Here is a 26,700-nt window from a genome sequence, read left to right as displayed (position 1 = left end):
CTCATTTTAATAGTGTTTTTCTCTCTCTCTGTGTCTCTGAGAGCCTTTCTTCGAGGTTTAACACTTGTCCAATCCTGGCTCCGTCGTGTCACACGTGGGTTGTTAGATTTACCAGAGGGATCGGATTTTTGAGGGATGTTTAACCGAAGCTGCCAAACTGAGAACTCCCCACAGTGCAGTTGACCTCCCATTTTGGCTCAGAGTGCACATGGAAGCTCTGGCATGCTCTGTGTCGCTTTAACCGCTCAGAGAAGCGGCCTCGCTGCAGGGCCGTTTTGGACAAATGTTAGACTCTACAGATGACGGGATTCAGATGTGCTGGCTGTAATCATGCTGAGAAACGCATTGGACAAAGAGGCATTTGCTCTTGTTCAGCAGCCGTTTTGCCTCACTGTGGATTTGGGAGTGTTGGATGGAGCTTCTCTTACAGATGAGGCTGGACACAGTTAGTGGGAAGCTACAGCTACAACGCACAAACAGAGTTAAGAAGTTCAAATCTAGGGCAAAGTCCTCAAAGTCCACTGGTTCGCAATACTGATAACAAAGCAGAAAAATATAATACATATTTCTCAAGGAAATCAGAATATTTCCTCTGTTTTCCCCCCAGTGTTGGCTTTATCTTGTGAAATACTGACAACTTTCACATTTTCAAGCTCCTACGCTCTATTAAAATGCAGACTTTATTAACAAATAAAGCTGTTTCTGCACCAAAACAGCACTTTCTTTAACATCCTACTCTGAGGAATGCGAATGCCCGTACAAACCATTTGTACTATGTAGCAAAAGATAAAAAACCCAAACAAACAAACTTATCTTACATTTAAAGGAAAAGTTTGCATTATGGGACATTTATTTGTTTAGTTTCACAGGGGTTTTATGACTGTAATGTGGCCTAAATTAACCCATACATGCATGAAGGTAGCCTGCACACATCTGATTCCAAATTAGACAGAATTAGGATTTAGATTAGGAACTTTTTAGACAGTTAATAAGTGTAATGATCATGAATCTGACAAACCTTTGTCATTATTTCACAAAACTAACTGCTACACAAAATGCCGGGCCTTATTAAAGCCACCAATGATGTTCATTTTGAACTACAATGTTAAAACAATCAAAATAATCCTTATTTGTGTTGTACAGTTGCATGGCACTGCAGGAAACAAGCCCTTTAAACTCCACTGCCTTTAAGGACGCTGTATTCTGATTGGCTCCCTTGTAAACATCTGCTCTCATTGACATCATAGGGAGCCAAAAGTAGAAAAAACTGTCGGAAACCTGAGCGTTTGGCCCACGGGCATTGCTTGCACGTACACTGACCTTGTTATTTGAAGGCTTGGCCATGTTTAATATGGGCATCAGCAATGAACGTTTGCATATGTGACTGAAAAAAAGGAAAAGCATAACAGTTCCACTTGAATGTGAAGCAGTGTTTTGTACACCCAATTTTTAAGCTTTTAAGAGATCGCTCACTTAACACCAACACTTTGTTTTGCTTTCATTTGTTCCATCTTTATGTAAATGTCTAATAGTGTCACTGGCAACAGGTTAGATTGACTCTGGTAGAATTACACATCGCACAATTAAAAACCCAAGCCCAAGTTTGTTTGTTTTTTCTTTCAGCTTTACGTGCCAGTGTTGTGAGATTGATGAAATAATCCTTTTAAATGATGTATCAAGTTTTTTCATTGGCTTGCATCCTGCTACTTCTCATATGCACGACTGCAGAGGTCGCTGATGAAACGCACTGCGTTATGCAATAAATATGGACTCCTGGCAGGCAGTTTTATATTGATCAATATTCATATTCACAGTCATTTTCTCAAATATAAATCACGTCAAACCAGTTTCTGCATTTCATTACTTGTGGAACATTCACTTGTGTAGCAAAGTCAAACTTTAATGCCAGGCCTGCGTCATTAAAGAAGGAAAGGATTATGCAAAGATGAGAAAGCACATCGACTTATACATGAGTAAATAACAGTTCTTCATCTGACACGATGGCTTCTCCTTTTAAAGCCACGCCTTATGCCTGATGCTGAAGTACACAGAATGGTTTATGGTTATCCATCTTGTGGCATCTGTAAGAAGTTATAGTTGATCACAGAAAAAGCTTGTAGAGCCTCCTCTGTTAGAACCACACTACAAACTAAAAGCAGTCATTTGCCTTGAGATTAACAAGTAATGCTGCCTTATATGGATTCTTTGGGAGTTGTTTTGTTCTTATTTTAGGACACCGAGGGTTGGATTTTTAAGAGATCCTTGTGGTTTTGTGTCTTTTAATATAAAAAAGTTGTTTTTATTTATTTTTTTCTTCCATTGAACAGTCACAGTCTCTCCAGCCAAGATGAGCCTAATTATATAATTGTGAAACACAACCACAAGATGTCTTAATAGTACGTCTGAACTCTAGCTCCTTTGTGAGCTAGTGTTTCCACGTTTCACAATAGCAACATTTTCAGGACTCTTCTGTCATGAAGTTATTTTGGGAAGTGTAGGAAATGGTCTAGGTCTGTGGAAGCAGACCTAGAAGCAGGAAAACACTTCATCATGAGATAGCTGCTTGAAGACACCGAGCATTGCAAATTGTTCAAATCTGCTCTTTGTAGGCAGGGAAAAGTGCTTTGCTGAGAGAGTGTATTTGAACATGGTCAAGATTTACTGGAGATGGAAGGCTGAAAAGAAGAGATGGCCTGATTAGGCTGTCTTCACCTCACTCCTTAATCTGCAGCAAGGCTGAAATTGAGGTTCAGATGTTTGAGTGAACGGCGTAATCGCACAGTACAACAAGGACCTCCAATGTCTGGACATCATCATCATGTAGTCCTGATTTATGGTGGTAAAAATAGCTCTCATGGACTTAAGAACATAGATATTCTCTTCTCTCATCAGTTTGCTGAACCATTTTATTCAGATCTTATAATTATCTGTAGCTGAAGTCTGTTATTAACTATTGACACATTTGTCTGGTCTGGCAAGCCACACACAGAAACATCGGTATGTAGGGTGTGTTTGTCTAGCTGTAGGTTTTTCCCCATGCTGAGTGTAAGTGCCCAGCTCATCCTTACTACGCCTACAGTACACGCTGGGAAGCTTTTTGTTTGTCCGTGCGTTTATGCATAGTTGGCGTTTTACCGAGGATATCATCCTGCGGCCAGTCTGCCAAAGTGCTGAAAAGGCTGTTTTCTTCTCTTTCCAGTACGTGTCGAAGGGAAAGCAACTGTCTCAATTCCAGATAAAGTGTACTCGTTTTTAGTTCTTTTCTTTTAAGTCGCTGCTCAAGTCGCTCGCCAAAACACTGTGTGCTTGTCTGGTGGGAAGTTGTCAAGTTACGTTTGTTCAAGATTTTGAAATTCCAACCCTAGACCTCTGCTTGGCCGTTCCCACTTCACTCAGAGATTTATGCCCCTTCTGCTGATCTCGTGTGGATACATTCTGGCAATGTATGACCTCCTTTCCCAAGTAGTCCAGCCTTCCCCCTTATCTGAGCAGTGGGCTGCACTGGCCTGAAAGAGGCAATAAGCATTCATTGAAAGTGGGGGTCGACTTAGATTTGAAGACCAGAAAGCGATGTGTTCTCAAAGTTGGGTATTGTTTTTAAATTAGAGGAGTCCTCCTCTACAGTGGGTGCTTAAATTATGGGGCCTCGGGTTTTATTAGTAGACTTATAATTTTTGTGTCAGTTGTTGACCAGTTGCTAAGTGAAATTGGACATAAAGATTGTACTACATCAAAAACCTCTGTGCAATTGCTTTGGTTACTAGCAGATTGCCATGGGCGTCCATAGTTTGCATGGAAGGACTGACTTGTCTGCAAACACTTACCAACTGCTCACCAAATGGTCATGAAGCTGTAAATGTGCGATGTAAACTGGAAATGGAAACCCTTGGCCTTTCTAAGTAAAAATTGTGCCTTAACACTGCAGTCGATACATCTCAAAGGTCACAGCTAGCCATATACCTCTTTGCGACCAATTTCACCTATCAACTGGCATCAATCACTGGTGAGCAGGCTGGGAGGGACATTGATCCAAAGCGATCTGTTGTTATTGGGTGGGCTACACTGACAGTTACAATAAGTTGTTTGCAAAGTTTTTTTGGCTTTTGTTGACGTTGTGTTGTATATGTTTTTGTTTTTTTGTTTTGTTTGTTTTTTGGGGTTTTTTTTTTATGCAACCTACAGTGAAAGTTGAGTACACTGCATAATGCGAACATTAGCAAAGTAATGTTGATGAACCCAAATATTTTCTTTTGACGAAGCACTTGGCAACATTATGTCCATATTTCTGTATGGACATATTGCAAATCAATTTCCCATTAGGGACAATAAAGTTACCATTGACCAACAGTGGGGATGCTGCTTAGCAATGAAAACCAGGCACAGCCTCTACCAAAACGGTAACAATCTGGCTTCAAAATAAATAAATCCTAAATATTTAGCCACTGGTTGCTACTAACAACACAACAAGAATTTCTCATTGTGGCAAGCACCGCACCGACTCCCTCATATTCCAAAATGGGGAAAAAGTCTCCAAGTATAACGCATTCTTGACTGAATGTGGATGACGCTGATGATGTTGGCAGTAGCTCCAATTTATGACCTAAATCCCTGCACTAGTCATAGATGGGTGACTCCTCTGGGTGTGGGAAGAACTACAGGGTTAAAAAAGAGAGGGGGAAAAAAATAAAAGGATGCCAAAAAAAGAGGACTTCAAGGTGACAAATGAAAAGAGCAGTTCAATAAAAGCAGACAACGAAGTGGGGGGCACTTTAAAGTCCTAAAAGCCCTTAGATGATGGAGAAGCCAAACACCAACTGCTCAGTGTTTTGGGAAAACAGCCGTAGGCCTGAGACATATGAGTGGCAGTGGTTGAGAGCACATGTGAATCATGCACCTTTCAGTTTGGCAAGACGTTTTCCACCCAGCAGATGGACCATTGGGATCGAGTAAACACCTTTTTAGTGCCAGTTGAAAAGTCAGGGAAAGCGTTTCCCCGCTCAGTCGAGGGAAGAGATGGGCTGTTAAGTCGCAGTTGCTCAGATTTGGGTTCCCTGCTGGGGTGAAGCCAGAATGCACTGTCATACTTAGACCTTTTTGTCAGATCCATTTAATGTTCTTTGGACAGTGGATTAGCAATGTGATATCCACGGGGTGCTCCTGCTCGCTGTGTGGAAGTTTGCTAAACAAGGTGGGTTCAGATTTACCCTTCTGTCAACACTTGTGTTACATCAGGGCTCCTCACTGATGCAGCAGGGCTTGTACAGGATGGAGATGAACTGTTACGCTGCTTCTAACCTCCTGCCCCTGCCAGCTGCGATGAAGTTTGTCCGAACGCTGTTCTCTGATATGGGGAGTATGTACAGCCAAGAACAGATGCTTTCCCAGTTTAGCTGCAGCATTTCAACAACTGTTCTCTTTCCAGTTTCAAGTGAACTTTTCATGTTTTGTCTACTTCCTCATAGAAACTTATGACAGTGTGCAACGCCTATGACTTCAGTTTTCTTTAGAATCAGTGGTGAAATGTGAGCAAAGCTGTTTTCGAAGTAAAACCAGGTCTAGATTGACTGAGCCCATCCCTCGTCCTCCTTCTCCCCTCTTTCTGCCTTGTTCCATCTCAGCCGATCACTGAGCTCCATCACATCCCCTGCAAATGGAAGCCAAATGGGCTGATTCGATTTTGGCCCAGTTGCTTTCAGATGATCATGATATACGACAATTTGGGAGTTATCTCTGAGCTGCATGTGGAGTCAAAGCTATTGGCTCAAATCCCATCATAATGGGGCTCTTATCCACTAAATTGTGCATTGGTTTGTTCGCAGCACAGGGAAGATATTGTCACTACAGTTCGTTTTTATGTCAAGAGCCTCTTGTATCCTGGCAGCTTGTCTCAGGTTAAAAAAGATGACTGTAATCAGCACTCTGTCATATCTCTTAATTCAAATAGACACAACAGGGCACTGGAACAGAACGGACGCTCCTTCTTTGCATGGGAAGTCTCTTAGGGAGCAATTATGCAAGAATATCTTTGGCTCTTATAAAATATTGATTGCTCCTTTTTTTTTCTGCAATTTTGAACAATCCGCTTTTTTAATACCCCTGCATGTCCTGCAGGAACCTGCTATGCGTCAGTCTTAATAGATATTCGAGTTTGTTGCCAGTTCTCAGGCGAATATCTCATTAGTGTCATAGTTTAAAATTAGATTTGATGTTACCCAGAGAGAGGGGAAAAAGAGAGATGTTGTTGGCGTGATTGTGCTGTGCTGAGCTACATATAAGCCATCCTGAGTGTTACTAATTCCCTCAACTCTGGGATGAATGATACTTGAGGGCTAAGTCTGTACATACAGTGGAGCAGTGCAGAATAAAGAGACAAAGCTCAGTCCAGCCTCGGATCACTTTGGCATGAAAGGAATCCTCTGTTGGCGCTGGTTTCTGACTCCTTCCCCTCCACGAGAGACCACCGTTTTCCTGGTCTGGCCTCTGCAGACATTGCGGCCTTTCATCTCCCATTGCAACAGCAGCAGCTGCTCCTGGGCTCCTTTTGGCTTGATGGGAGGCGTTCAATGTTTGGTTGTGTAGTGAGTACTTGTGAGGTTATAGCCGTGTGGATAAACATTAAAGGCCACAAAACAAACACCAAAAAATACACAAATGTGTCATAGACAAGCACAGATTATATTAAGGTTTGTGAAGCCCTGTTTGAAGCACCATTGTTAGACACAGCTACCTTCTACATAGTGCTAAGTAACAATCAAGTAAAACACTAGAACTGGACTCGCAAAAACTGGAACAAATGCTTTTATGGATGAGCTGTTAAGCAAACCTTGTTATTTGTTAGATCACTGCATTATCAGTGATCACAAACACAGTAAAAGGCGACTTAGCCCTGTTTCAGCCTCTAATTTTAAACCTAAATAAAGTTCTGAGTGTCTGAGGAATAATAAAATGAATAAAGCGCTGGTGTATAGCTATAATGATGTGGTCTCATCTTTCCAAGCTGTTGCATCATCTCCCTCTGTATAATCTGTGAGTCTGCACTGATACATCATCAGTACAGAAACTCAGTCTTCAACAAATCTGCATAAATCTTGGGTTCGTTGGCATCTACGGTAACATACCCTTGATATTCCTTATTTATGATGCTTGGAAAGAATAGAATATGACCAGAAATAAGTGAGCGGGCCCATAAACTCATTAAGAAAGTGTTTACAAAGATCATCACTCAGGGCTGTTTTCCAGTAGACGTCTAAAGGACCAGAAGCCTTTTTCTGCAACCACAGGTGCCACCAGCTGCTACTGGCACCTCTGTGTTGTCATTTTCCATAGAAGAGAGAAAAAACAGATCTGAACTCCTGACAATGTCATTTCTGACTCTCTGAAAGTCTAGTTCTGGAAGTCTCTGGAAGTTGGTGCTTGTCTCGTGTGCACAAGCGATAGTCATCTGCCCAAATTTAGTAATACATGATCAAGTGTATTAAGAAATCCAAATTTGACATGTCATTTGGAAACCGCTGTATAGCAGTGTGACCGATAAATGAAACAATGGGTCAGTTTCAGGAGAAAAGCAGCCACCAGAGGCATAAATGAAGCATTTGACCCTTGCAAAGCATATTGGAGGGACACGCTTCTCTGAAAAAGTGAAAATTGTGAAAACAGATTTAAATATATAGTAAATTTCAGTTTATTCTTCTTTTGAGAGATTTGCGCGATCGCTCCAACAGCTCTTGCACACAGACACTTTGCTTAGTGTCTGTGTGCTTTTACCTCGCTAATATGCTGAATTGCCGTGTTAGATTTAGATTAAGGCCCCACTGATGAAAAGCACAGCCTCATGATTTAATTAAGCCTTGTTAAGTTTTCTGTGTGACACACATCTTCACTTCTCTCATTTACAGACGGTGGACATCCATAAAGAGAAGGTGGCCAGACGAGAGATCGGGATCCTGACCACTAACAAGAACACAGCAAGGACTCATAAGATCATAGCGCCGGCCAATATGGAGCGGCCAGTCAGGTACATCAGGAAGCCAATTGACTACACTCTACTGGATGATGTCGGCCACGGCGTTAAGGTGAGCAGATTTTTCTTGTTTTGTGTGTATGTGGCACTAATTTTCTGCTCGCATATAATATTTCCCTCTGCTCAGTCCATTAGTTTTCCCATCTTTTTCCTCTCCCTTCCCCCTCTTTGCTTTCTCGCCAGAGGTACTCCTATCTCCCTCTGTCTCCTCTCCCACTTTGTCTGTTTTTCTCGCTCAAACGGCGTCTCTTGTGCTTTCTCTTTCATCTTCAGAAAACACCCCTCTCTGACCCTGCAGGAATATGTTGCAGTGTGTGCTAGTGGGAACTGGTTCGGGAGGGTGGAGATGGAGATAAACTAAAAAAAAAAAAAAAGCAATTACATCATGTAGCTTTCAGAAAACAGCTCTGTTCTTGGATTGTTGTGATCAGAGACACATTTCTGGCACTTTTTTTTTTTTCTTTTCTTTTTTTTAAAGGCACTTTAGCCGCTCTCATAATCTCATTATGGCGACGATGTTATGGTTCGATTTGTAGTTTATCTAACTTCAGTGTGAAAGGTAGCAAAGAAGCTTTTTGATGTGATAAACTCTTCAAAACAGAGACTCACCCGCAGCTCCCAGCCATTAGGGCTCGCTCTAGGGGTCGCTCGGTGACATCATTTCCTGACAGCTGCAGGCAGTTTTTCTATTTATTTATTTTTTGGAGATCTCCATTCTCCCTCATGAGCGTCCTCTGCGCCATCAGTCAGCCAATCAATCTCAGCTGTCAGACAGATTGGATTAAAGACCCCGCCATTAGTGTCCCATAGTGTTACAGGCATTGATAAGACCAGATAAAAGCCATTGTGCCACTCTCAATCTTCTGTGTGGGGAGTTGCATTGAAGCCCTCTGTCACGGTTAATGGGATGTGAAACATTTTGTTAGGGTGTGTTTCACCCTAGACTTTCTAGACTTTCACCAATAATTATGACTATTGAGCCGTAAATGTGAGGCTATTTACAGTTTCAGGAATAATAAAAGCAGGAGTCTTTCTTCCTGTGAGTAAGATTCAGAGAAAATGAAATAATTGGCAGATACAGTTTACAAAAAGAGATAGTGATAGTAGATTTGGAGTGGCGATACAGATTTTTAGTTTTGGGTCCAGACCGAAACTACCACAGAAAATATCACACAATCACAAACTCCAGAGGTGTGGCTGAGCGATAGAGCCAGAAATAACAGATTTCAACAGACTGACAGTCCAGCCTCTTAAGTCTTTCTTTTTTTTCACAGCAGTGGATTGATGTGTCACATTTACAGTGGTTAGCCACAATGAAGAAAAACGTTGCAGTCTTATGGCTTCACTGCTATGCTACTCTGCTACATGTGGTACAGACGGCCCTGAAAGTATTGTAAGCTGGACAAACTGTGATGATGCTATTTCTTAATTATTCCAACTATCTTTTTTTTTGCAAGAAGTCTTTGTTTTATTTTTTGTGCTTATCAAACATCTTTCCCTACATTGCTTAAAGAGGGGAAAAAAAGTAATACTTGCAAACTTTGAGGTGAGGTTGTTGTGTCCACTGTTTCCATCTAGTAATGTTCATATCTAATTAAAACCAGGATCACCAGGCGTAACCGTCCAATAAGGTCCATTTTAATCATCCCCAGTTCTGTACCTACTCTTTACTCTAAAAGAGACGCTCAAAATTAGGCCTCGTCGGCTGCTTTAAAGCCGTTTGAGTCTATTTTAAGATTATCACGTAGTACTCTGAGCCTAATCTCTGTGGATTTTCTGCCTTAAACGTCTTTGTCTATGCCGCGTTTAGCCTGTGAATGTGGGGAGCGCACACCCGCACATCCGGCAGCCCTACATCACTCACCTCCTCTCATCTATGCATGTCGAGAGCCAGAGAGCGATCGATACGCAACATCAATACTCCACATTAATTCATAGCGCATGCTGCAATGGCAGCTGTCAAAAGTCTGAACGTCTGTAGCCGCGTTTTATTTACTGACCAGAATCGATACCTTAATATGAGTTCAGATCGTGAATATCGGCTCCAGTTTGCTTTCAGACTTGCTGTGTCTGCCTGAGGGTTAGCTTTGGCCTAAATGTTGAGTTGGCTTTACGACCTTACAAAAAGTTGGTGTTAGACACCTGCGGAGAGGAAAATAAAATTTGATTTGCTAACATACATTATTGAAGAAAAGGTTTTCTATAGAAGGGAGGTGGAAAAAAAAAAAGAAGGAAGATGAAATTCATGTGGTATAAACAAACCGAACACAGCAGTAATCACTGCAGTCTCACAACTGACAGATCAGGATGCTCCTGCAGGCTTTCTGACAGCAACATGATGCTTTTTAGCTTTAATACGAAAGATGAGATTTATTCTTCCAGTCAGATGATGCTTAATCTAGTCAGCGAGGCTTTCAGGAATGCACCAGGCACGTCGGCTGTTTGAAGTCAGATTTCAGTCCTTTGATATTCTGTCCTGTGTCAGTTAAGAGTTTACAAGATTACTAAAGGGGATGGTTCAAGTTCTTCATGACAAAGACGGCGGCTGCTGTTGTTCCTCTGTATCAGGGATGTTTCTGGTAACTCGTTTCCTAGTTGAGTAAAAATCTGACTAATCCACTGCTGTGAGTGTATGAAAAAAGTGAGCACAATTCTAATCTTACACATTGTCTGTAAACATATTTACGCTATATGAAAGAATCAGTCTAGCATACATATGACATTTGTGGTGTAGCCAGGCACGGCTGTACGATCGTATTTGTTTGTACCGCCAGTTTAATGATTTATCACTGATATATCATTAAACTGATGGTTCATAATGGCCCCGTTAGAACCAACAGTTAAGTGGTGTTGCGTTCCAACCAGAGACTGTATAAAACATGGACATTACACGGTAGTTTTGGCCTCCACCAACACTTCGAGCCTTAACATTGGTCAGATAAATTCAATGAAATGCAACAACGGCACAAACATGGTAGAGAGCTCTTGTTCAAAGACGTGAATTAGTTGAGGTGAGGCCTGTCAGACCCATTCAGCTGCCTCTGCAACTCAAACCTATCATGTGTTTTTTGGAGCAAGCCTGAAGAAGGCGAACTGCAATTATTGGCGGATCATCTTTAGATTAATTATTTATTTATTTCTTAAGCACCGCAGATTGCTCCCTTGGTGACTACTAGTTAGGGCAGCAATGGTTAATTCTTCAGTTCTGGCAGATGTGATAACACCCGACAGGCTACTGATACAAGACCTTTACCCTTAGCAGCTGCAGGCATGTTCAGATTTCACACAAAGGCAGGCGAGAGCGCTGCAACTTTAACTGGTTACAGTTGCTAAGTTTTGCCTTAAAAACCTTAAATGAGCATTTTCCAGCTGCTCAGTCACATTAAACTCCAGTGGCAGCGGCTGCTTCACAAGAAGGGCTGCACCACATTAAATATGTTCAACGCTTTTAAAGGGAAGCGGCAGTTAACACAGGTTTAATAAGATGTAAGATATATTAACCGGACCTCCGGCAGTGTCTGTTGCCTTCATGCACCTTTGACACACTGCAGAGCTGTAGTTTCTTTTTTTTCACCCTGAACCTGTCAGTCCATAATTCACCTTTGATGTCAGTAAAGCATTTCCACACTGCCCGTCTGTTTTATTTATTTATTTATTTATTTATTTATTTTGTACAGCAGAACAGAGATGCAGCATTTGCCAGGAAGATAAGGCGAGGCAGTAGTGGGCCTTGGCATTTCCAGCATGACCTAGATTGTAAATTGAATCTCTTCTAGCTGTGATAACCCGAGGAGAGTGAAATCTGAACATGAAGTTAGCCTTTCGCAGCTGCACTGAAGCAGTTTCCTGTTTTTAAGCGTGCAAAGGTCGGCTCCTGTTGACCTGTGCTATGAATTTACTCTTGATTTCATCCGTTCTTTCTGTTGTGGTCCTGTGACGCTACAGTGCTTTCTGCAAAGGCCACTGGGGAAGCTGCATTATAGATGAGCCACTTGACTCTGTAGTTGTCAAACTGCAGATCAACCCCGCTGCTATGCTGGCTCTGTTTTCAGACAGAAAGCTACACAAGTATGAGTTTTGAATTCATTTTCTAGGGGTGCCAGTGAAGCGATGATCTGAAATTATGCAGTTCACATCATAGAAAATGCATAAAAGGTTACCAAAGGTTGGAGTGGTTCTCTGCAACCTTTTCTTATGTCATTTTGTCGATGCACAAAAATAAATTCTTCAGTTTCTTTTGCCATTCGATCCCTGAAAAATCTTTGCTGTCTGGCTCTTGCTCTGGGTGTGGTGCTGGAGTAAAGGGCACAAGTCAGGAAACAGTGTTTTTCTATAAATGGCATGATTTTTACTACTGACCTTCTGAGGTCTTGCTACGAGTTAACAGTGTAAATACAAGGAATCATTTTTCTGCTGCTCACTTAACTTGGACTGATCCATTTACATGTGGCTGTTTTGACATGCCCTCTTTCTGTCTCTTTCTCCTGTGTTTTTTTTTTCTTCTTTTTTCCTTCGCCCACACTAAGTGGCTAAAAGCCAAGGTAAGTCTGCTTTGTCACATGACCCATTTTGCTCCGATGTATTATTGATAGATTTGTTCAACTCCCTTCCACGGCAGACTCGTCCTCGTGTGATTACTGTCATCATCTCCCATGTTACTTCACATTAACTGACCTGTAGTCCTCCCACAGATGAGCGTAGTCTTTGTCACACTCCCTTGTCTGTTTACCAACCATGTATGTGTTGTTATTTACTTTCATGTTGTGTACTCGTCCCTTAATGTCACGTAGTTTGTTTAATGCTTACGGGTTTCCCAGATAACTGCTGTTGCTCCAAAATTCCATCAGAGTGTAAACTGCACACCCTGGGGGAGGGATTACATCTCCCCTCAAATATTACGCTGTGTCATCTGGGCAGCCTGTAAGAGTAGATTGTGATCACATTAGTAATATTCACCCACTGTGACTGGAGGAATGTGTGCATAAAACAAGCTTCTTCTGGGGTTTCTTTCCAACCACAGCAACATGGAAACAATCAGTCGATCAGAGGAGGAACACTATCGAGGACCAATCCGCCGACGCAAAAGCCGCCCAGTCCGCCGATGTCTGGGCGTGGCACGCTTGGGTAAGATTTCCATCAGAGTCACCAGAAAAGGAAACCCAGTCCTTTAATTATGAATAATTTAAGCACGTCACTTGTCTTTATTTTTTGCTTTATAAGTCCAAGAGCTAAAAACACAGGGCACATTTGCTGAGGAGGGAACTTGATGGATCAGTGGTCACTTTTGCTGGAAAAGAAGCTGATAAGTGGCAGGATCCAGAAAAAGAAACATGCAGGGTTGTTGTAGTGCGTCCTGCCCCGATGCACAAACACAGACGCTGATCAGATATTAATTCCAGGGATAAACAGCGATGTTTAGCGCGCCTCATCCAGCTGGGTAAACTGATAGGATTTACAACACTTTAGTGGACACACCCATAACGTTCAGATAGTAGGCTTTACGCTCAGTGATGATCATTCTTTTCTTTGATTTTATCATAATTTGTTTATCGCTTTTCATTTTTGGGCCACTCCAGACGCAACACGCCCTACAAGACCCTGGAGCCAGTGAAGCCGCCCACGGTTCCCAATGACTACATGACCAGCCCCGCCCGACTAGGCAGCCAGCACGGACAGCAGCAGAGCCCCGGGCGCACGGCGTCGCTCAGCCAGAGGCAACGCACGCACAGGTAGATGAGGAAAGAGGGAAAAATCAGTGCATGCAGCTATGCAGGAGCTTCTGTTGCTTTTCTGTATATATTACTGTAACCAGAATATTATATTATAACAAGTTAGGACAGCAAGCCGTTTCCATAAACTGTGCAGTGATGCAGAGACCTACTAATACCAACTAAGTAACACACAAATAAACAACTACACTTCGACACTGAAGAAAAACTCAGGACAAACTATTTAAGGACTTGTAGTACAATTAACCACATATAAAATTCCAATACGGACTTAAAGAGGCTGAAGCAGTTATAAGAAGTGTGGTAGTAGCACGTGAGAGGAATACGATCCGAATACATGACCAAAAACTGACCAAATATTGATGCTAGAAGAGGATAAGAGAGTCACAGAAAAATACTTTCATGCAGAGTGCAGTTTAAAATCTGCAATGCTAATCAGGCAACAGGCACGTAACACTTTTTTTTTTTCTCCAAAAATTTTCCAGCTACACCACTAAAACTGCTCACTGAATATAAACCTAGGGTTTGAGTAATGTGTGTAAAGCATCTATCCAAAAACACCGGTCCCCTCTATGTCGGCTAGTTCTAATCTCTTCATTCAGTTCAGCGGCTTAGAGCACTTTCACACCTCTTCCTCTCCACTACACTAAATCCAGCATTTGTCTGACAAGGATTGGAGGGCTTCTGAATCACTCTGATATTAATATCTGTAAAAGCCTTTGAAATAAAGTGCTGTTAAAAAAAAGAAAAAAAGTCCGCCACAGCGTGGAACCCCTTGAACATTACTCTCAAGGATTGTTCCCCAGAAATCTCCAGGAGCTTTCATCAAATTTGAGTTACGAGTGAGTGAAGTCTCCTCATTAGCTAAAAAGCCTGTAATGCTGGCTGTGATGCTCGTAAATATTACGTATTTATGAGCAAATTTTATTTATTTTTAAACCCTCTTTGTCCAACTTCCCTTTTAGTTTCATGCTTGTTGCTTCTTTCCTACAGCTGTTCTGCCTCATCTGTTAAAACGTATTTGAATGTGCACAGTTTTAGGTTCTTTGGCGTCACCGTTGCCGATCTGCTCTGATGTCCCCTTAACAAACCGAATGCTGTCCTCAGAGTCCCAAACTCCCTGCTGCAGCTAATATTGCTGTGGCATCGCTATTTGATTACACTGCCTGGAAGTAAGCTGTGCTTGTTCAGCTCAACAGTCTCTGTCATCTTCAGCTGAGGTCTGAATTCAATATAGGCTCCCGTGTGCTGCTACACGTTCCCTGCTATTATCTAATTTCTTTGTATAGGAGCGATTACACTCTTGCGTGCAGGGAACGTTTTATTTTAGGAGCCGTGCTAATTTTAGTCACCGCAGAATGCTTGGAGTAAAAATTTGCTCCAATCTAGCATTACAGGTTTGGATATCTGGGCAGAGTCTGTATGTTAAAGATGGTGTTTGGCTTTGTGGACGCAGCATGTACCAAAACACAAATGTTAAACATAGTTCCTGCAGAACTATCAACTTCTTCTTTAACTGCTATACCCATATTCTTTATGTCATTATAAAGCAATTCAAAAGTGCAAATGGATGGTTTGCTATCTTTCTGTTACATGGTACCCTAAAAGTACACCCCAAAAAATGTTTGCTGTGCAAATCATACAAAACATTTTGTGCCATGTGAAGGAAATCAGCTGTTCTTATGGTTAGATTATGGTTCCATACACAGATGCATAAAATGAGTCACAAATGCACAACTGTGGAAGCACAGATTAAAGGCTTTATACATTTATTGCTGTTTAAACTCACTACCGCATCAGGTCAGGTTTGGTGTTGCTTCTGCAACTTTACAAGTGGGAAGTCCGACCGTTCCGGTGTTGTGCCAAAAAATAATTGCTGGTATTTAAACTGTTAAGCTGTCAAACATATCTGTCAAAAATGATGTCAAGCCTTTTTGAACCAGGAAAAAAAACCTTTCCATCAGAGAGACACTGCAATCAGCTTTTGGAAAAGTGTCTTTACATATCCGTATTTATTCTTTATATCCCATATTTATAGGATATATCCTATATCATATCCAGATCTGGCTGAGCTGGGGAAGCAGAAATAGCAGCAAATATGACATCACAGGTCTGAAATTGGGCAGGGATAGCTCAGTAGGTACAGTGGTGGCCCCATGATCGGAAGGTCGGCGGTTTGAATCCACTGAACAGCGACCCTGAGGTACCCCTGAGCAAGGTACCGTCCCTACACACTGCTCCCCGAATGCTAGATTGGTGGCTGCCTGCTGCTTCACTGAGTGAATGGGTTAAATGCGGAGAGGGGGATCAATCAAGTATACATTAGAAAGATATTTTTAATTGACCAAAAGGACAGGATTGGATGTAATGCAACAACAACAACAAACTTTATTTATATAGCACATTTATAACCAGTGGAATACCAAAGTGCTTAACATACGAGAGGGTCAAACGTAAGTAGTAGAGAAAGATGATGGCCATGGCAAAGTACCAAACATGCTAGCAGGTTGATGGCACTAAAAACACAGAGACAAAAGAAATGCATATAAAAGCGTAATAGAACAATATGTGTAAAAGACAAGAGAGTCAATAAAAATTTAAAATAATTAAAAGTAGTTAAAAAGAGAACGAAAGTAGCAACAAACATTAAACTAACTAACAAACGAGCATTAACTGGTATAAAAGGCGACGTTAAATAAATGGGTTTTTAACCACGATTTGAAAGATTGAAACTGGGAAGATGATCTTAGATTATACACCCCTGCTAGAGCACTAAGTAGTTCAGTGAGGTAACTTGGCACTATATTGTTAATAATTCTAAAGGTGAGCAGCATGATTTTGAATTGAATACGATACTTAACGGGGAGCCAGTGCAGGTCAGCGAGGACAGGGGTGATAGAAACACGCCGCCCAGTACCAGTAAGAAAACCAGCCGCCTCATTCAGAACAATTTGCAGTGTATGGAGAAGAGTAGAGTTAAGACCAGCGTAAAGGGAGTTGCAATAAGTACAGACGTCCTTGTGCGGGACATAATGTCTGGCCTTGCAAATAAGACGCAATTGATGAAAGCAAGATTTCAGAGTCATAAGGTCCTGGCAGAACAGGTAATTTCCTTATTTTATACATCTTTGCAAATCCTGTTAACTGCAGTCTTCATCAATATAACCAAAGAGATTACTTTTTGGCTCAACACTGGCTTGAAATTCCAGTTAGGAGTTTGGGATTCCCGACTTCCCACTTCAAATGAAACGTCAAACCTGCCTATTTACAGTGAGTATGGATAAATACCAGACGACTACCTTTAAATATCAGTGTCACAGATGGCTTTAAAAGGTGAATGCCTCCTTCCAGGAGATGATACTCGTGTACGCTACAGAATGCTTTTATTTTTTTGTTCATTTTCATGGAGAAAGCTGTTTTTCCATATTGGCTCTAGAGATTTTTGTCAGTTGTGAGCAAGTGAGCTGGAACTTTCGTACGCCTCACAGTTAATTTATCAACAGTTCCCTGTTATAAGTACAGACTGAAAGAAGGAGGCGGAGCAGCGGAGAAAGAGCTCATTGGTTTTATTTGACACCATTTTGAAACAAAGACGACTAAAGAAAGCTAAAGCAGGGGAAGAGATAAATGGGTTGGCAAAGGAATGGTAAGTTATAGAGAGATTAGAAGGGATAAATCTAAATCGCAGAGATGAGGAGGAAGGGTGTTGACTTTAAAAGAGGGCACAATATTGTTTAGCCTCTATAGTCGCAGACAGTTAGCTCCTACTGCCACCGTCGTCCTTTAGAGGAGTAACTCCCGCTGTTTGTGCCCGGAGAGCCCCAGGGCTTGACTGACACAGATCAGAGAGGAGGAGAGGGCAGAGGGGAGGGGAGGAGGGGTGAAGGGAAAGGGGGATAAGGGGAGGTGGGAGTGAGCAGGGGTTCAGAGGGGGTGGAAGGAATCAGAGGAGATGAGGGAGAGAGGGGTTCTGGTAGATGAATGGGGAATCACTTTACAGGCGATGAAGAGATCAGAGAAAGAGGTCAAGGGATGGTTAAGGGTGAGGGGAGGATCAGTTGAAAAACAAGGATGAAAGCGGCAGGGGAAAAAAAGAAGAGGTGGGATGAGGGGTTGTAGCAGAAATGAGGATCAAGGCCAGCCTGAGAGATGGGGAAAGAGCGGGAGGAGGGAATTATTTGTCCTGGCCATTGATCTACGAGCTGTGGGGTCATGTACAGGCTGAAAATGCAGAGCTGACGTACATATTACATACACATGACCTACATCCAAGTGCTGGGCAAAGCTGCTGAAATCCAGTAAAAACATTATGTCTGAGCAAAGCTCCTTTCAGTTGCTCCTTTATTCACACGGGGTGACAGGAGAGCGGAGCAGGTAGCGCCACATATTTGACGTAGCTAATTGTTACGACGAATACCTTTTGTGACACAACCCACAAAGGCTTTGTCTCTACGTGGGATGGAATGGACAGACTTTTAAGGCAAGTCTGTAAAAACAATGTCGCTTTTCCACAGAATCGCCTTTTAAATGTTTGATGATCCATGCATTTATCTTCTACCGCTTATCTGGGTCGCAGCGACAGCAGCGACTTCTCTCACACCGGCCACCTCTTCCAGCCAGTCCTAGGTCTTCCCTGGGGCCTTCTCCCAGTAGGACATGCGCCTAATACCTCGCCTACTGGGAGGTGTCCAGGAGGCATCAAGTCAGATGCCTGAACTGGCTCCTTTTAATGTGGAGGAGCAGCAGCTCTACTCAGAGTCCCTCTGAGCTCCTCACCGTATCTCAAGGGGAGCCTAGGCACCCTTTGAAGGAAAGTAATTTCCAATACTTGTATCTGCGACCTCATTCTTTCAGTCACTGCTCAGAGCGCATGACCGTAGGTGAGGGCAGGAAGGTAGATGGACCAGTAAATCGACAGCTTCGCTTTTCTGCTTAGCTCTCGCTTTACAGCAACAGATCAGTGCAGCATCCACATCACTGTGCTGGTTTCATGAATTTATTATGAGTGGAATATTTTTTTTTGAGAACGGTAGATAATTTGTCATAAAAAAAATATGAAAATTGCCTGTGATTTGGGTCCTGGGAACACATGTCTTAAAATTTAAGTCCAACACCACAAAATATTTGAAACGCATATATAATTTATAATTTCAGGAAGTTGAAAAAGTTGTTCATCTGTAGCTTTCGTTATTTAAAAAACAAACAAACAGCTAATGAATATTCACCTCATTCTTTAACATGACTCCATATGTCCTTTTTCTTAACTGCAGTGTTGAGTGAGAATCAGGAGCCACAGGTCACCAGTTCGTCGCAGAGAGACAACTGTCACGTCCACATCTACAGTCAATTTAGTCACCAGTTAGCCGAACAAATAACTCGCACAAAGAGCCATCCAGTGATAGACACTGCAGATTTGTTCAGGCTATAAATGCAGTGGTGTGAGGCGTTAATTCACGCGTCACACTTATTCCTGTACCAGTAAGTCTACAAATTCTACATAATACTGGGTGTGTAGTAGGAAAACATTCACAAATACGTGCGCGCTGGTATGATAAATTCCAATTTCAATAATCTTTAAATCCTGCTGACTAACCTGCTTCTCATAAATGTGTGCAAGCTGCAGTAAGCGTGCGCGCATGTGTGTGGCCTGCTTAAACTGATGTGCAGACTGATGTTCCGGTTATACAGTCACGTCTTTGTTCCTTTTATTTCGTTCTCTAAAAATAAATCATGCGGAACATTTAGACGTGTTTGGCAAGGCCTCGTATCATGTACAACAAAGTGACTGTTCCCCCCCATTACTCTCAAAGCAAGGCTTAATGTTGGTGATTATCATCCACACTATATGATGATCACTGTAAATTTATGTTTGGGGGGCAATTGGAGTGTCAAAAGCAAGATTTTAAGGTGGTTTGCATGCTGAATGCTTAAATACCCTCTTAAATCCTGGAATATTTATTTTTTTGTTCAGTTTCTTTGACAGACTGTGACCAAAAATGCTTCAATAGGGTGACTCATGTCTTTTTCACTTGGGTGTGTCACCCTGCAGCTTAGTCTTAACAAGCCAATAGACTGAATAAGTGTGGAAGAGCAAAGTCACCCTGGAGTATTACTTAAAAATGTGGAGTTTTTGGCCTTTTACTTCTAAATGGGACATAAGCAGCGACGCAGCAGAGTCCCCTATATCTGCAGTGTTACCTGCTGTGCAGTCTAAGCAGGTTGCCCTGAATAAAACAATGTCCTCTTTTTCCTTCTGTCTCTCCTCCCTCAGTGGAAGCAGCGGGGGCAGCGGCAGCAGGGAGAACAGCGGCAGCAGCGGAATTGGCATTCCCATCGCCGTGCCTACACCCTCCATCCCCAACTCTGGACCAGGTGAGCTTGACAGTGGTGGTGACTTAAACAGTAAACGGTAACAGTCGGTGTCCAGATTATGCTGATTTTCAGTGAGGCTTTTATTGGCAGTTGTTTTTTACTTTTAAGTGTTTTTTTTTATTTGTTTTTTTTACCTGGATTAGAAATGCAGGGAGAAATATTTGCTTTAATGAGTAAGATATCTGTGTACACCCTCAGGAATGTTGTCACTTGAGTTTTGGTGTATTTTCCACCCAGTTAAAACAAGATGATGACACTACAGGACTGCTCTGTTTGGCAAGATGCACACCATAGACTTCAACTAATTCAAATCTAGATGTAGCTTCCAGGTCTGAAATGGTCACCAAAGGGCGACTGCTCTTGTTTAAAGATGAGTCCAGTTTCACAGAAGTCAATGAGAAGATGATCCTACAGCTCAGTTGATATTTGACCTCAGTAAACATCTCCTAATGAGAATGTGTCCTTATACATTAGCTTTAGCTAATAGCTAATGCAACAGTGTTCATTTGTTTAAAGTCATTATCATTATTTAGAGTGAAATAGACAATAAAAAACAGTATGCAAGGTGACAACCTTGGACTTCTTAAACATCTGGGACAGATCAATGTTGCTACTGATTGTCCATCTTTTAGGTACAGTCAATGGTGTGTTCTTTGTGAATCAAACTTTAAACACATACATTTCTCAATCAATATATGGCTAAAAAAATACAATTTAAATAAGTGCTTTTAAGCGTAAAATCTGAATATATGATGAAGTTTGATAAAGTGTAAATGTATGACGCTATTGGCAGATAGAGAGAGTGTGCATCACAAAGCCTATGTTTACCAGACAGGGATTATGGAGCCCCATTGTGTTCTAAGCACAGCTGATTCTCTATCCTACTGTGTAAATAGGCCAAGCAGCGCGAGGCCTGACACTTTACAGTTAAACAGTAAAGCCCACGTAACACAACGAGCTGCTACACGTGGTGTCGCGCTGTACCGTGATCACGGCGGAGATGGTGCTGCGTTTAAGTTTGGAGCATTGTAGGTTGACGTAGCAGCTGTTTTACCTCGGCGCCGGGATCAGGCCGGCAGCACAGGACTTTCCACAGCACTCCCTCTCTCTCTCTTTCTCTGTGATGTGCAAGCTGGTCGCCATGGAAACACTCGATTCATACCGCAAAGGAGTGTGTCCAACTGCGCGAGAAGTCGGAGCGCTCCTCCGGGCCCGGAGGGTTCTTAAGTAAATTGATATGATGTTATGTAATCGAGGTGTAGGAGGCGGCGAGGACACGCTCTGCTCCTGCCTCACCGCTAAATGGTCACTAACGTGAGTCCTCCTTTCAGTCCCAACCATGCCTGCTCCCCCGGGAGCCCCTCCACCTCCCCCACCCCCTCCTCCTCTACCTCCACCTGCTCCTCCCATGGCCGGGATGGCCCCTCCAGCGCCACCACCGCCACCTCCCATAGGTGAGATTCCTCGAAGCTCCAGAGCCGCTTGTTTGACCTCTGCCGACTGGATGGCGGATCATCACCTTGGAGATGCACAAAATAAGGGTGCTGTGGGTGCCGATGTCCGTCTGTGCACACTGCAAGCAAAGGGTCCTCTTATCAAAAATCAAGAATAAAGCAACAGAAACAGCCGCATCATCTCTGACAGATTTCTCTGTCATCCACTTAGGCTGAAGCGGTATTCACAAAATGAGGAAACATTATTAAGGAAATGGGGGAGAAAGATAAAAATCGAATTGCGCTCTCGACGAGCGTTGGCCATGACGAGCTTTCCCCAGCCAAGAAACTCGCTGAACTAAACACATCAGCCAAAGATTTCTGGGTTGTTCAGCTCTGTCGTTGCTTGCAGTGTGGACAGAGTTTCGTGCTTCTGTTAAGCACAGTGTGACATTTAACTTAATCCTTCACGGTGGTGGTTTTGGTGGTGGTGGTGCTCTTCTTCACTGAAGTGTAATCGGTTAATACAGAAGTCTCATGTCACCTAGGGCCTGGCTAAAGTTAATTAGTGCCTGTAATTTCTCTTAAATTGGTCCTTTACATTTTAATCTCAAGCTGTTGTGGATAATAAAATAAGTTTTTATTTCAAATCTGTACAGATGTACAGAAACGTGACTTTGAGACTTCTACTGCAGGTACAGTATGTGGCTCATTTGATTTATTTTTTTTTTAAATTTCCATAAACATGATTGTGGTTAAAGCTGCATCAGGCAACACTTTCCTGAACTCAAGATCATTCACATTTAAAGCTGTAAGCTGGTTGTGGACATTCCAGACTCTGGTTTCATAATTAACCCTTTTAATTGGTAATAGGCGTGGCTACGATTTGAGATGAGTTTGCATCTTTAAATCTCTCCATTTGATTGTCAGCCGTCTCTGCGCTGCATCGCTGCTACTTTCTATTTGCGTGTGCATTAGCTGTGATCATAGTCTGCGATGAAACAGAAAAACTATTTTTGCAAAGTTGCAAAAAAAGATTGACACATCCCCAAACTCGGTCGTTACTGTAAATGTTCACCCATCAGCGGGCAAAGCTAAAGATAACTTGCTGATGCAGGGTGCGGTCTGTTTAGACAGATGTAGTATTAAAAAGTAAAACGTTCCTATTGGGCCCAACTTTTAAAATTACAATTGCTGCACCTGCATTGTTAGACCGAGGGGTCAAACAGCACATCACATCTAATACATTTAAAGCTAATTTGTCCCTCTAAACCTGATTTATTGGAAACCCTGTTATGTTTTTATATAATTAGTTGCCTTTTATTGAACACTGTGCTCAATGCGTCTTTGCAACAGGTTTAGGGAGTGGGTAAGCTGAATTCAGAGATGCTAATGATTTTCACTGGTAGAAAGTAAAGCAGTGACTCAGTATGGAGACTGTTTGAGCCACAGCAAATGCCACATAATGATTTCAGGGTAATGGACTCCCCAAACCATTCAGCCAGCCTTTTGGGTGCTTCAGATACTCAGCAGTGCCTGATGTAGCTCTAATTTACACGGCCTCTGAATCACAGATTCGTGATGCTGGGATTGATTTAGATTCCGAGCTCTGTAAAGCTTAAAGCATCCAGCTGTTTCATCGGTGTCCACCGGTAAGTGTCTAAGCCTGAGCAGCAGCCGTTCTTCGCTCATCGACTCCGGTAATCTTTGTGGCCGAGATGATCACTTGAATTGTGCACATTTTATCATCTGAACATCACAAGACCCTTTATTTTCCACTTATAATTATTCTGCTGGTGACACTGTAGCGTATTTGTGGTTGTTTTCCTCTGAATCTTTACTTCCTCTGGTCCCACCCATTCCTATCTCTCCCGAGAGGATGTATATTATCTAGAAATGTGAGCAGGAAATGCTCGAGCAGAAGAAAGAAAGGCAGAAAAAAAACTTAAACCCCTCCTCGCCCTCTCTATTTTTGTCGCCCACAGCCGCACACATTGCTTCAATCTTCAAATAGTTCTTTGTTGTTGTTGTTTTTAAAGCTGTTGTTCACAGAGATGCTTCAGTTATTCTTTGATGGCAGTGTAGTGATGCACGTAATCCTAAATGCTACCTGCAGTCTTTTAAACCGTGTCAAACATACGGCCCGCGGGCCTGAATCGGCTTTGTAAAGACTCAAATTCTGCATCCTTGACAACTTAAGAAAATGTGAATGAAGGGCAAAGATTTTGAACAGTTTTTCCTGTTGATAAAGATCCCCCACACACCCACTGCCATCTATACTACACCAAAGTGAATCAATGAAAGCTTCATATTCTAAATCTATACTTACAGGACACCCTGACCAATGAACTGTGGGAACCTTTTGTTTGCTTCATACATTTAACATGCAGTTTCACTGGTCCAGCTCACTTCACATCAAAGCGTGGCATATAAAATGAGTTTGAAGTCCCTGTTTTAATTGTTGCTTCAGCAAAAACCTGCAGGATCCATCTGTTCTGTTGCTGCGTTCTTATTCCTCAATCGATCCTTCCTTTCCTGCTTGTCTAAGAAAGCTACATTTAAGATAACTTGTTGACGAAACTCTTCATGAAGTGTCTGTTACTTTTATAATCAAATTACAATCTCTGTTGCTTCCCCAAGATCACCTGCTTCCTCTGACTTTTGTTGACTAACTTTAACATTTTTTTTAATAGGCAGGGGGCTCTGATCAGAATTTAAAAGCTCATGTTATCTCACACGGTGTTGATGATTCATGTTTTGGTTGGTTTCCCCCTTCCCTCTCATTTCCAACCTTCTTCCCTCCTTTGCTACCGTGCTTGGCTTTCCTCTCTTTCCTCCCCGTCCTTGGGGTTTCTAGCTGTGGCCCCTGGACCTGGTCTGGGACCCGCTCCAATGTCCCAGTTTGGAACCATCTCGCGGCAGATTTCGCGGCACAACTCTTCCAACTCCTCTGTCTCTATGGTTTCGGCCACGGGCACCTACCGGCGGGCGCCGTCGGTCACTTCGCAGTTCTCCTTGCAGCAGCAGCAGCAACAACAGCAGCAACAGCAGCAGCAGCAACAGCAGCCTCATATTAATGGAGGCACTCCTGGCTATGGTCAGAACTCAAGTAAGGCCCTCTTGTCTCCAGCTCCCAACTGCTTTCTAGATCCAGAGCTGTCACTGAAGGACACACAACCTCACATTCTTCCCAAATCATGCACCCGACGCGAACTAACCTTTGTAGCCACACACAAAATCTTTATATTTTATATTTGCAAGTAAATCAGTGCTTTCTGAAGGTCAGGCCGAGTTCTTCACAGAACTATTGACGTTTGTTTTTAATCTGAAAGTGCAGGTTAAGGCTTTTTATCCAACTGTGGGGCGTCTTTAGTATTGATGCAGAATGCCTCATCCTTGGATTTGTACACAGATGCAATGCAGGCAATCAATATTAGCTAGCAGTGCAGAGTCGGTCTTTGGCATCTTGTAAAAACTTAGGCAAAGTTTACTGGCTGTGTATTGTACTGCAGTTTAGTTAGGTCAGCTGTTAACCTCACTTCAATTATGCCTATATTGCTAAGAGATCTCTTTGCACAGATTTATTAGGTGGGGTCAAGAAAATAAAGGCAAAGCACAGGCATCATTGATTTTTAAGTCTCTTTTTAAAGGGTAGACTTGCAGCTTGAGATAGCAGGAATAGTTAGGTGGCCTTTTCACGCTGTATGGATCCCATTTATACAGATCACAGTGCAAGCCAGATGACCTCCAGATGTGCAGATGTGCCCGTTCCGTTCCAAACACTTCATTCAGAGAGAATTTACACCTCACATGTGGTCTTTCTTGCACATCTGCAGATTCCTGGTAGCTTTGTCATTGCCTGAAGCCTAAAAGTGATATTTTCTGAAACACTGGTTCTTGACTATTACTTATTCACAGCATTTAACCTAAAATGAATCATGTGATCTGAGGAAAACTAACATGAGAATCTATAGTGTTAACATTACTAAAACAGGTCTGAAGGGAGTTGCTTCACATGAGTTCAGGATGAGACATCGAAAGTAAATACTGCCCCCTTGTGGCTATTAGAAGTCCCCCGTTTTTTTTCGATTTAGAGGAAACGGTCTGATCGACAGAAACCAAACATAATCTGCTTTTTATCCTCTTGCTCTAATGATCCCCTGATACCATGTGAATCTCATCACAGTCGCAGATGCTGCTGAACTTTTCAGCTCATGTTTGCGTCTGATCTGTGATCTCTGTCAAATAGAAGAAAAAAAATTAATTTATTTAAACGATCAGTCTTCCAGTATAGTGCTTAACTGTGCTTTTGTTAGATGTGTACATGCTCCCAGTTCTTGCAGTGTGTCTGTGTTGACTGTTGTTTGCTTGGGGGTTGGGTTGGACCCTGAACTGCCTTTCTTGGTGACTGATGGGCTTTGTCTTTTTCTCCTTCTCTGATGCTCACTCTGTCGGCCTTCCTGCCCTTTTCTCTGCTGGCTTTCAGTGTCTATCGCTCCTCCTCCTCCCCCCATGCCCCAGCTGACTCCACAGATACCTCTGACTGGCTTTGTGGCCAGGATGCAGGAGAGCAGTAAGTGAAAAGGCTAAGACACACACACTCCCAAACACAGAGCATGCACTGTGTGTTCATCCTGTTTAATACGTCCTCTTCCAAAACTGAACTGATTCTTACTAGGTTCCACTCATTATGTAAGCTTCTATTAGGCAACTTATAGTTTAGTTTCTTTGTTTCTGCAGCTACAAATCTACACTACTATAGAGGTATAATACAGAGTACTTGTAGCACTATAGAGTTACGCTAAAGTCATTGATGATGTTTAGGGTAAAACGTGCCAAAGGTCACCACTCTCTGCTGTCCCCTCTGATCCAAAACCTGCCATATGCTCATTTATTGAAAGGGAACTAATATATTAATGGTAAACTTCACTAGAATAGCTCTGGATAGTTTGCTGATACCACAAACTATTTATTTTATAGTGGCCTGTATTGAAACTCCTTAAACAAACCCTGGTAGCTATGTTGTGTTTGCAAAACGTCTGCACAGAAACTGTAGTAACTGTTTGGTCTGATTTGGTCTCACCAATATTAGACAGACGTGCCAGTGAGCTCAATTTGAAGTAACACACACACACACACACACACA

General features: G+C 42.3%; 1 protein-coding gene across 9 annotated transcripts in view; it reads left to right on the top strand.

The window, feature by feature from the left end:
* abi1a (abl-interactor 1a) overlaps nucleotides 1-26,700 on the top strand; it is a 50,171-nt gene that overhangs the window by 20,542 nt on the left and 2,929 nt on the right. Inside the window, exons 3-10 of one of the 9 annotated variants that reach the window (XM_005932099.3) lie at nucleotides 7,896-8,072; nucleotides 12,547-12,561; nucleotides 13,041-13,144; nucleotides 13,597-13,749; nucleotides 20,021-20,121; nucleotides 21,453-21,575; nucleotides 24,412-24,663; nucleotides 26,041-26,127. In XM_005932099.3, the coding sequence (XP_005932161.1) occupies nucleotides 7,896-8,072; nucleotides 12,547-12,561; nucleotides 13,041-13,144; nucleotides 13,597-13,749; nucleotides 20,021-20,121; nucleotides 21,453-21,575; nucleotides 24,412-24,663; nucleotides 26,041-26,127 (1,012 nt within the window). The remainder of the gene's footprint in view (nucleotides 1-7,895; nucleotides 8,073-12,546; nucleotides 12,562-13,040; nucleotides 13,145-13,596; nucleotides 13,750-20,020; nucleotides 20,122-21,452; nucleotides 21,576-24,411; nucleotides 24,664-26,040; nucleotides 26,128-26,700) is intronic. The other 8 variants (XM_005932102.3, XM_005932101.3, XM_005932103.3 and 5 more) reach the window with 8 other exon arrangements.

The sequence above is a fragment of the Haplochromis burtoni genome, unplaced genomic scaffold (genome assembly GCF_018398535.1).
Source record: "Haplochromis burtoni strain Fernald_Lab_line unplaced genomic scaffold, NCSU_Asbu1 Contig_155, whole genome shotgun sequence".
Classification (NCBI taxonomy): domain Eukaryota; kingdom Metazoa; phylum Chordata; class Actinopteri; order Cichliformes; family Cichlidae; genus Haplochromis; species Haplochromis burtoni.
Note: the sequence above shows the minus strand (reverse complement) of the source record. Positions and strands in the feature narration are given on the sequence as shown.